The following is a 12,443-nucleotide window of genomic DNA, read 5'->3' on the forward strand; positions in this document are numbered from 1 at the left end:
CTGGATTTGGTGAATATTGATTAGTAATGGCTGGATTTGGTAAATTATTGATTAGTAATGACTGGATTTGGTAAATCATTGATTAGTAATGACTGGATTTGGTGAATTATTGATTAGCATTGACCGGATTTGGTGAATATTGATTAGCATTGGCCGGATTTGGTGAATATTGATTAGTAATGACTGGATTTGGTGAGTAATAATAGTGATTGATCGGAATTGATAAGTTCTGTCTCGTATTGTTCGGTTAGTTTTTATAAATAATGATGAATATTAATGAGTATTGGTGGGGATTATTATTCAGATTAGTGAAGATTTTGAATAGCTTTAATAAGTATTGATAAATATTGATCAGCTGTTTCTTCACAACAGAAACCTGTTGATCGTGACCATCGTTGTTGTCATGGCAACATCCGCTTCTATGGCTCCTGTGGAGGGTAAATACACAAATTCATATATATATATACTAATACACATATACATGTATACATATATATAAATACATATGTACAAATATATACATATATACAAATACATGTGTATACATATATACAAATACATGTGTATACATATATACAAATACATATGTTCACACATACATATATACATATATATTCATAACGATATACTAATAGATATATACATACATATATATACACATATATACAGATTCACTAATACACATGTTCAACATATGTGCAGAGTACATACATATATATAAACATATATACATACAAAATCATATGTACATACATATACATACATATAAACATATCCATATATATTTATACACATACATACAACAACATATACATAAATACCCTTATAAAAACGTCTTAAATCTGCTGCATTTATGTTTTCTTCATGGTCGATGTATTTTTGTAAGTTGTGTTAGCTTGATCAGAGGAAATGCATGTATATATATATATATATATATATCTGTGTGTGTATATATTTGATATTATTTAGCTCCTCGTCCTCAGTGGAGATGAAAGTGTGTGTGTGTGTGTGTGTGTGTGTGTGTGTGTGTGTGTGTGTGTGTGTGTGTGTGTGTGTGTGTGTGTGTGTGTGTGTGTGTGTGTGTGTGTGTGTGTGTGTGTGTGTGTGTGTGTGTGTGTGTGTGTGTGTGTGTGTGTTTTCAGAGAAGGAGCCGGAGGAGCTGGAGGAGGGGGAGCTGTCTGAGGAGGAGGAGGAGGAGGAGGAGGAGGAGGAGGGTAGGTGTGAGTGAGAATGGGAGTGTGTGTGTGTGTGTGTGTGTGTGTGTGTGTGTGTGTGTGTGTGTGTGTGTGTGTGTGTGTGTGTGTGTGTGTGTGTGTGTGTGTGTGTGTGTGTGTGTGTGTGTGTGTGTGTGTGTGTGTGTGTGTGTGTGTGTGTGTGTGTGTGTGTGTGTGTGTGTGTGTGTGTGTGTGTGTGTGTGTGTGTGTGTGTGTGTGTGTGAGTGTGTGTGAGTGTGTGTGGTGTATCTAATGTCGCTGAGTGGGAACTCGTTAGAACTCTCTGTATACCCAGAAGCTGAAACAGACTAAACGTATAATCAGATCCATAACAACCCAATGCTTTATAACAAGAATCATAACCGTCTCACTTTCAGCTATAAGGTCATAATAAATATACAGTATTAAAATGTAACGTGTTATTCCCATAACTATAACCCATAATACTCTTTCATAATGCATTATTCAATAAAAGATACCTTTACAGCACGATCTTATCAAAGAAAGCGTTTCAAAGTGTTTGTATTAAAGACCTGATTGAGATAAAGAAGTCATCAAGTGTTCAGAGGAGTCTGTGATGTGAGTACACTTCCTTCATTCGAGGAATGAATGTTGGATGTTTTTTCTTTCAGATGAGGATGATGACTCCAAGAGTCAGGATAATTTTGAGGGTGAGACTTTAACCTAAACATAAACCTGCATAAACACATAAAATAATATAATCCCCGGTCTGTTGTTACCATCTGAAAATACTCCGTATCTGTAATTAATAGGGTTGGGTACCGAGAACCGGTTCCGGTTCGGAACCGGTTCCAACATTTCGATTCCAACGGCATCATTTAGAAATGTGAATTTCGGTTCCGCTTTTCGACGCCTGAGGAAATGTTCCTCGCCGCTCTGCGGAGCCTCCACCGTGTGACTGCGGCGGGCGGGGAACGTAGCGTTGTACCTACACTTCCTACAGCGTAACCGTGTTCGCCTAGGGCGCCAGATCTGTGGAGGGGAAACAAATGAATGACTTCTTGTATCCTCTGAAGGACTTCTTGTGTCCTCTGAAGGCTTCTTGTTTCCTCTGAATGACTTCTTGTTTCCTCTTCTTGTTTCCTCTTCTTGTTTCCTCAGAAGAACTTATTGTGTCCTCTGAAGGACTTCTTGTTTCCTCTTCTTGTGTCCTCTGAAGGACTTCTTGTGTCCTCTGAAGGACTTCTTGTTTCCTCTTCTTGTGTCCTCTGAAGGACTTCTTGTGTCCTCTGAAGAACTTCTTGTTTCCTCTTCTTGTGTCATCTGAAGGACTTCTTGTGTCCTCTGAAGGACTTCTTGTTTCCTCTTCTTGTGTCCTCTGAAGGACTTCTTGTGTCCTCTGAAGGACTTCTTGTGTCCTCTGAAGGACTTCTTGCTCTGAATGGGTCTTTGTTAGCGACACCGATCTTGTGAGTTAATAAATCCTCTGGAGACAGTGGCTCATTATGCTGACCATCTGATACTCTCCCCCCCCCCCACACACACACACACACACATACACACACACACACACACACACACACAGTAGCTGCTGGTGGGACCAACCCGGGGGAGTCAGTGGAGACAGCCGAGGCAGCGGGGGAGTCCGGAGGTTCAGGTGAGAGCAGCATGAACACTGGACATACACAGATCATGTGACCCGGGCGCATCATGTGACCCGAGCGCATCATGTGACCCGAGCGCATCGTTACGATTGTACGTTATTAGTTATGTGTCCTAGTTCCTGACTGGGTCAAATTAAATCCAGAGCCACATTTATTGCATTTACATAACGATGTTTATTCTCAATAGTAACTCATCAGCTGTTTAAAGAAGAATGATTCAGTAATACATAAAATCACCTTTCTGCAGTTTCATCCAACGTCCAGGATCTGAGCGGTGAGTCCACTTCACCCTGAACACACGATACCTGCAGGAAGATACGTTATATATGATATTCACCCCGAACACACGATACCTGCAGGAAGATACGTCATATATGATATTCACCCCGAACACACGATACCTGCAGGAAGATACGTTATATATGATATTCACCCCGAACACACGATACCTGCAGGAAGATACGTTATATATGATATTCACCCCGAACACACGATACCTGCAGGAAGATACGTTATATATGATATTCACCCCGAACACACGATACCTGCAGGAAGATACGTCATATATGATATTCACCCCGAACACACGATACCTGCAGGAAGATACGTTATATATGATATTCACCCCGAACACACGATACCTGCAGGAAGATACGTTATATATGATATTCACCCCGAACACACGATACCTGCAGGAAGATACGTTATATATGATATTCACCCCGAACACACGATACCTGCAGGAAGATACGTCATATATGATATTCACCCCGAACACACGATACCTGCAGGAAGATACGTCATATATGATATTCACCCCGAACACACGATACCTGCAGGAAGATACGTTATATATGATATTCACCCCGAACACACGATACCTGCAGGAAGATACGTTATATATGATATTCACCCCGAACACACGATACCTGCAGGAAGATATGTTATATATGATATTCACCCCGAACACACGATACCTGCAGGAAGATACGTTATATATGATATTCACCCCGAACACACGATACCTGCAGGAAGATACGTTATATATGATATTCACCCCGAACACACGATACCTGCAGGAAGATACGTCATATATGATATTCACCCCGAACACACGATACCTGCAGGAAGATACGTTATATATGATATTCACCCCGAACACACGATACCTGCAGGAAGATACGTCATATATGATATTCACCCCGAACACACGATACCTGCAGGAAGATACGTTATATATGATATTCACCCCGAACACACGATACCTGCAGGAAGATACGTCATATATGATATTCACCCCGAACACACGATACCTGCAGGAAGATATGTTATATATGATGTTCACCCCGAACACACGATACCTGCAGGAAGATACGTTATATATGATGTTCACCCCGAACCCACGATACCTGCAGGAAGATATGTTATATATGATGTTCACCCCGAACACACGATACCTGCAGGAAGATATGTTATATATGATATTCACCCCGAACACACGATACCTGCAGGAAGATATGTTATATATATATATATATATATATATGATATTAACCCCGAACACACGATACCTGCAGGAAGATATGTTATATATGATATTAACCCCGAACACACGATACCTGCAGGAAGATATGTTATATATGATATTAACCCCGAACACACGATACCTGCAGGAAGATATGTTATATATGATGTTCACCCCAAACACACGATACCTGCAGGAAGATATGTTATATATATATATATATATATATATATGATATTAACCCCGAACACACGATACCTGCAGGAAGATATGTTATATATGATATTCACCCAGAACCCACGATACCTGCAGGAAGATATGTTATATATGATATTCGTCCCGAACACACGATACCTGCAGGAAGATACGTTATATATGATGTTCACCCCAAACACACAATACCTGCAGGAAGATATGTTATATATATATATATATATATATATATATGATATTAACCCCGAACACACGATACCTGCAGGAAGATATGTTATATATGATATTCACCCCGAACCCACGATACCTGCAGGAAGATATGTTATATATGATATTCACCCCGAACACACGATACCTGCAGGAAGATACGTTATATATGATATTAACCCCGAACACACAATACCTGCAGGAAGATATGTTATATATGATATTATTGAATTATTCAGATTTCAAATTAATTTGGAAAAATAAGTCATATTTTATCTTTTAGATGCATATTTGTGACACTTTGTTTTCAGCTTCTAACAGTCATCCAGCAGGGGGAGCTGCAGGCAAACAAACCACAGGTGTATAAATATATTTATATATATATATATATATACATATTGATATATATATGTTTCCATAAGGTCTAATGCTTTATCTCTCTCTCTCCTCAGGAGGCGCTGCTGCTCCAGGTGAGTCACAGGCTGCAGGTCATGTGACTCTCAGGCTGCAGGTCATGTGACTCACAGGCTGCAGGTCATGTGACTCTCAGACTGCAGGTCATGTGACTCTCAGGCTGCAGGTCATGTGACTCTCAGACTGCAGGTCATGTGACTCACAGGCTGCAGGTCATGTGACTCACAGGCTGCAGGTCATGTGACTCTCAGACTGCAGGTCATGTGACTCTCAGGCTGCAGGTCATGTGACTCACAGGCTGCAGGTCATGTGACTCTCAGACTGCAGGTCATGTGACTCTCAGGCTGCAGGTCATGTGACTCTCAGACTGCAGGTCATGTGACTCACAGGCTGCAGGTCATGTGACTCACAGGCTGCAGGTCATGTGACTCTCAGACTGCAGGTCATGTGACTCTCAGACTGCAGGTCATGTGACTCTCAGACTGCAGGTCATGTGACTCTCAGGCTGCAGGTCATGTGACTCACAGGCTGCAGGTCATGTGACTCTCAGGCTGCAGGTCATGTGACTCTCAGGCTGCAGGTCATGTGACTCACAGGCTGCAGGTCATGTGACCCGAAATATAATCTGTCCTATAACAAATGAATAAAGCAGCGTGTCACTCGTCACCGGGTAAAATAAGAGTCGTTTATTAAAATCATCATGAACACCAACTTTAGAAATCAGTTGTTCGATGCCGGAAAAAAATTATATTGAATGGAAATCGGTAATAATAATATTATTAATTATTATAATAATAATAATAATAATAATAATAACAATATTATTAATTATTATAATAATAATAATAACAATAACAATACAAATATGAATAATATTGTGTTTGTTTTTAGCAACTGGTGATCAGAGCAGCTCATCGGCTTCCCAATCAACAGGTAATCATCACCCACCCACACACACCCCCCCCCCCACACACACACACACACAGACACACACACACAGACACACACTGACACACACACCCACACACAGACAGACAGACACACACACACACACACACACACACACAGACTGAGTGTTTCTCTGCTTCAGGTAACGGACAGAAGCTGCTGAATGGAGGGGGCGGAGACAGTGAGACAGGTGAGCAGCAGGGGACGGGGCCAAATGTACCTGTCTGTCTCTGTCTTTACCTGTCTGTCTTTACCTGTCTGTCTCTGTCTTTACCGGTCTGTCTGTCTCTTTACCTGTCTGTCTCTGTCTTTACCTGTCTGTCTGTCTCTGTCTTTACCTGTCTGTCTGTCTCTGTCTTTACCTGTCTGTCTGTCTCTTTACCTGTCTGTCTTTACCTGTCTGTCTCTGTCTTTACCGGTCTGTCTGTCTCTTTACCTGTCTGTCTCTGTCTTTACCTGTCTGTCTGTCTCTTTACCTGTCTGTCTCTGTCTTTACCTGTCTGTCTGTCTCTGTCTTTACCTGTCTGTCTGTCTCTGTCTTTACCTGTCTGTCTGTCTCTGTCTTTACCTGTCTGTCTGTCTCTTTACCTGTCTGTCTCTGTCTTTACCTGTCTGTCTGTCTCTGTCTTTACCTGTCTGTCTGTCTCTTTACCTGTCTGTCTTTACCTGTCTGTCTCTGTCTTTACCTGTCTGTCTCTGTCTTTACCTGTCTGTCTCTTTACCTGTCTGTCTCTGTCTTTACCTGTCTGTCTCTGTCTTTACCTGTCTGTCTCTGTCTTTACCTGTCTGTCTCTTTACCTGTCTGTCTGTCTCTTTACCTGTCTGTCTCTGTCTTTACCTGTCTGTCTGTCTCTGTCTTTACCTGTCTGTCTCTTTACCTGTCTGTCTCTGTCTTTACCTGTCTGTCTCTTTACCTGTCTGTCTCTGTCTTTACCTGTCTGTCTCTTTACCTGTCTGTCTCTGTCTTTACCGGTCTGTCTCTGTCTTTACCGGTCTGTCTGTCTCTGTCTTTACCTGTCTGTCTCTGTCTTTACCTGTCTGTCTCTGTCGTTACCTGTATGTCTCTTTACCTGTCTGTCTCTGTCTTTACCTGTCTGTCTCTGTCTTTACCTGTCTGTCTCTTTACCTGTCTGTCTCTGTCTTTACCTGTCTGTCTCTGTCTTTACCTGTCTGTCTCTGTCTTTACCTGTCTGTCTCTTTACCTGTCTGTCTGTCTCTTTACCTGTCTGTCTCTGTCTTTACCTGTCTGTCTGTCTCTGTCTTTACCTGTCTGTCTCTTTACCTGTCTGTCTCTGTCTTTACCTGTCTGTCTCTTTACCTGTCTGTCTCTGTCTTTACCTGTCTGTCTCTTTACCTGTCTGTCTCTGTCTTTACCGGTCTGTCTCTGTCTTTACCGGTCTGTCTGTCTCTGTCTTTACCTGTCTGTCTCTGTCTTTACCTGTCTGTCTCTGTCGTTACCTGTATGTCTCTTTACCTGTCTGTCTCTGTCTTTACCTGTCTGTCTCTGTCTTTACCTGTCTGTCTCTTTACCTGTCTGTCTGTCTCTTTACCTGTCTGTCTCTGTCTTTACCTGTCTGTCTCTGTCTTTACCTGTCTGTCTCTTTACCTGTCTGTCTCTGTATTTACCTGTCTGTCTCTGTCTTTACCTGTCTGTCTCTCAGGTGTATTGTCTTCGTTTGGGGGTGGAGTTTCTAATTTGGAGAATACAGGTGAGTGTCCAGGTGAGGTCTGTCTGACTTAATAAATATATAGAGTTATATGGAGACTAAATACATACTTACTCTATAAATATAGTAAACAGTTATATATAAAGTATATATGGTAAACAGATATAATATATAATTATATATCAAATCTCACACATTATCCAAGAAAAAAAAGATGGCGACACGAGCAAATGCTGCGAACGCAGCGAACGCTGATCTCCTAGAAATGAAGGGCGCTTTATCCAGTATTACCGAGGACATGAGTGACTTGAATAAGACCCGAAAGGATGACAGCATAACAATTCAAAAACTGCTGGAAACGATCGGATATTCCCAGGAAGGAGATTCTGCGCCTTCTCCAGACAGAGACGCACACGACTCGGTCGAAACACAGGTGCTCGAGGCACTTCACGATCGTGGCGTGTACCTGAAGTCTGAGGAGATTGAGATCTACCACGCACTTGGGAAGCCGTCGGAAAGTGGATTCCAAGGTGATCACAACACACGTGAGCAGAAAGACAAAAGCTCGTATGATGAGAAACGCCAAGAAACTGAAAGGGACCGGAATCTACATCAACGAGCACCTCACGAACAGGAACGCGGATATCGCAAGAACTGCGAGAGACCTGAGGAAGAGGAACACATCGAAGCTACCTGGACCAGGGACTGCAAACAACCGAAGGGAAAGTATCGACTGTGAAGGACAGTGAGGACTTCTCTACACTTGAATGAACTCTGAGGATAAGAATATTGCTCCCGCTAAAGTATTGACAAATAATGCAATTACGTCTATGCGCTATTTTCCCTCACTTCATTCATTAAGCGCGAGTCAAAAGTTACATCGACCACTCGATAATAATCCGTTATATTCAGTTGTGCACTTTTTCCTGAGTGTTAAAATAAATCCTCTGTATCGTATGATGAGTCATGAACTTACCTCCGTGTGTGGACTCAAACCACCCGGTCCGTGACCACCGTGACCGGAGTGACCGGAGTGACCGGAGAGACCGGAGTGACCGGAGTGACCGGAGTGACCACAGTGACCACAGTGACCACAGTGACCGGAGTGACCGGAGTGACCGGAGTGACCGGAGTGACCGGAGTGACCACAGTGACCGGAGAGACCGGAGAGACCACAGTGACCACAGAGACCACAGTGACCGGAGTGACCGGAGTGACCGGAGTGACCGCAGTGACCACAGAGACCGCAGTGACCGCAGTGACCACAGTGACCGGAGTGACCGGAGTGACCGCAGTGACCGCAGTGACCACAGAGACCACAGAGACCACAGTGACCACAGTGACCGGAGAGACCACAGTGACCACAGTGACCACAGAGACCACAGTGACCGGAGTGACCACAGTGACCACAGTGACCACAGTGACCACAGAGACCACAGTGACCACAGTGACCGGAGTGACCGGAGTGACCGGAGAGACCACAGTGACCACAGAGACCACAGTGACCGCAGTGACCGCAGTGACCACAGAGACCACAGTGACCACAGTGACCACAGAGACCACAGTGACCACAGAGACCACAGTGACCGCAGTGACCGGAGTGACCACAGAGACCACAGTGACCGCAGTGACCGCAGTGTCCACAGTGACCGGAGTGACCACAGTGACCGGAGTGACCGGAGAGACCACAGAGACCACAGAGACCACAGTGACCGCAGTGACCGCAGTGACCACAGAGACCACAGAGACCACAGTGACCACAGAGACCACAGAGACCACAGTGACCACAGTGACCACAGAGACCACAGTGACCACAGTGACCACAGTGACCACAGAGACCACAGTGACCACAGAGACCACAGAGACCAGAGTGACCACAGTGACCACAGAGACCACAGTGACCACAGAGACCACAGAGACCACAGAGACCAGAGTGACCACAGAGACCACAGAGACCACAGTGACCACAGAGACCACAGTGACCACATACACCACAGTGACCACAGAGACCACAGAGACCAGAGTGACCACAGTGACCACAGAGACCACAGTGACCACAGAGACCACAGTGACCACAGTGACCGGAGTGACCGGAGAGACCACAGAGACCACAGAGACCACAGTGACCGCAGTGACCGCAGTGACCACAGAGACCACAGAGACCACAGTGACCACAGAGACCACAGAGACCACAGTGACCACAGTGACCACAGAGACCACAGTGACCACAGTGACCACAGTGACCACAGAGACCACAGTGACCACAGAGACCACAGAGACCAGAGTGACCACAGTGACCACAGTGACCACAGAGACCACAGTGACCACAGAGACCACAGAGACCACAGAGACCAGAGTGACCACAGAGACCACAGTGACCACAGAGACCACAGAGACCACAGACACCACAGTGACCACAGAGACCACAGAGACCACAGAGACCAGAGTGACCACAGAGACCACAGAGACCACAGTGACCACAGTGACCACAGAGACCACAGAGACCACAGTGACCAGAGTGACCACAGAGACCACAGAGACCACAGTGACCGGAGTGACCGCAGTGACCGCAGTGACCACAGAGACCACAGAGACCACAGTGACCGGAGTGACCGGAGTGACCGCAGTGACCGCAGAGACCGCAGTGACCGCAGTGACCACAGTGACCACAGTGACCGGAGTGACCGGAGTGACCGCAGTGACCGCAGTGACCAGAGTGACCGCAGTGACCGCAGTGACCGCAGTGACCACAGAGACCACAGTGACCACAGTGACCACAGTGACCGGAGTGACCGCAGTGACCGCAGTGACCACAGAGACCACAGAGACCACAGTGACCACAGTGACCGGAGAGACCACAGTGACCACAGTGACCACAGAGACCACAGTGACCGGAGTGACCACAGTGACCACAGTGACCACAGTGACCACAGAGACCACAGTGACCACAGTGACCGGAGTGACCGGAGAGACCACAGTGACCACAGAGACCACAGTGACCACAGTGACCGGAGTGACCGGAGTGACCGCAGTGACCACAGAGACCACAGTGACCACAGTGACCACAGAGACCACAGTGACCACAGAGACCACAGTGACCGCAGTGACCGGAGTGACCACAGAGACCACAGTGACCGCAGTGACCACAGTGACCGGAGTGACCACAGTGACCGGAGTGACCGGAGAGACCACAGAGACCACAGAGACCACAGTGACCGCAGTGACCACAGATACCACAGAGACCACAGAGACCAGAGTGACCACAGAGACCACAGAGACCACAGTGACCACAGAGACCACAGAGACCAGAGTGACCACAGAGACCACAGTGACCACAGAGACCACAGTGACCACAGAGACCACAGAGACCACAGAGACCAGAGTGACCACAGAGACCACAGAGACCACAGAGACCAGAGTGACCACAGAGACCACAGAGACCACAGTGACCACAGTGACCACAGAGACCACAGAGACCACAGTGACCAGAGTGACCACAGAAACCACAGAGACCACAGAGACCACAGTGACCACAGTGACCACAGAGACCACAGAGACCACAGTGACCAGAGTGACCACAGAGACCACAGTGACCACAGAGACCACAGTGACCACAGAGACCGGAGTGACCGGAGAGACCGGAGTGACCGCAGTGACCACAGAGACCACAGTGACCACAGAGACCACAGTGACCGCAATGACCACAGAGACCACAGTGACCACAGTGACCACAGTGACCGGAGTGACCACAGTGACCGCAGTGACCGCAGTGACCGCAGTGACCACAGTGACCGGAGTGACCACAGTGACCGCAGTGACCACAGAGACCACAGTGACCACAGTGACCGCAGTGACCACAGTGACCACAGAGACCACAGAGACCACAGAGACCACAGTGACCGCAGTGACCACAGTGACCGGAGTGACCACAGTGACCGCAGTGACCACAGAGACCACAGTGACCACAGAGACCACAGTGACCGCAGTGACCGCAGTGACCACAGAGACCGCAGTGACCGCAGTGACCACAGAGACCACAGTGACCACAGAGACCACAGTGACCACAGTGACCGCAGTGACCGCAGTGACCACAGTGACCACAGAGACCACAGAGACCACAGTGACCGCAGTGACCACAGAGACCACAGTGACCACAGTGACCACAGTGACCGCAGTGACCACAATCTGCAGAAAATAACCTGTGAATAACAAAGAACAAAAGACATACATAACTAAGCGGACATTAAAGGACAGTTCTCTAAATAAATTAAATATGAACTTAAAAAATGAAAAATGGCAAGAAGTGTTTGAGATTCAAGAAGTAAACAAATGCTATAATGAGTTTGGATTTTCATGCAAAACATGAACGAATGTTGTCCATATATTCAAATGAAGATCGGCAGCAGACTCAAACCTGGTTCACTCGTGGACTGAAAGACGCCTGCTGTAAGAACAATGTTCTCTAGGACACTTTTGAAAAGTAAAAGCACTGAAGATGAAAGCCGTTATAAATTGTATAAAAACAAATTGACTTCAATCCTTAGAAACTGTGAGAAACGATACTTCTCTGAAACATTAGGAAATGCCAGAGGAGATATGAACACCACTTGGAAGCTAACACATAGCATAA

At 45.8% G+C, this 12,443-nt stretch overlaps 1 protein-coding gene across 1 annotated transcript; it reads left to right on the top strand.

Moving 5' to 3' along the window:
* The first annotated feature begins 8,027 nt into the window (after positions 1–8,027).
* On the top strand, positions 8,028–12,011 carry LOC139433172 (uncharacterized). The gene is made up of 2 exons (XM_071202063.1): positions 8,028–8,520; positions 8,839–12,011. Exons 1-2 carry the CDS (start codon positions 8,028–8,030, stop codon positions 12,009–12,011), a joined length of 3,666 nt encoding a protein of 1,221 aa, XP_071058164.1.
* Positions 12,012–12,443: the final 432 nt, after the last annotated feature.

The sequence above is a fragment of the Pseudochaenichthys georgianus genome, unplaced genomic scaffold, assembly GCF_902827115.2.
Source record: "Pseudochaenichthys georgianus unplaced genomic scaffold, fPseGeo1.2 scaffold_1099_arrow_ctg1, whole genome shotgun sequence".
NCBI classification, from domain to species: domain Eukaryota; kingdom Metazoa; phylum Chordata; class Actinopteri; order Perciformes; family Channichthyidae; genus Pseudochaenichthys; species Pseudochaenichthys georgianus.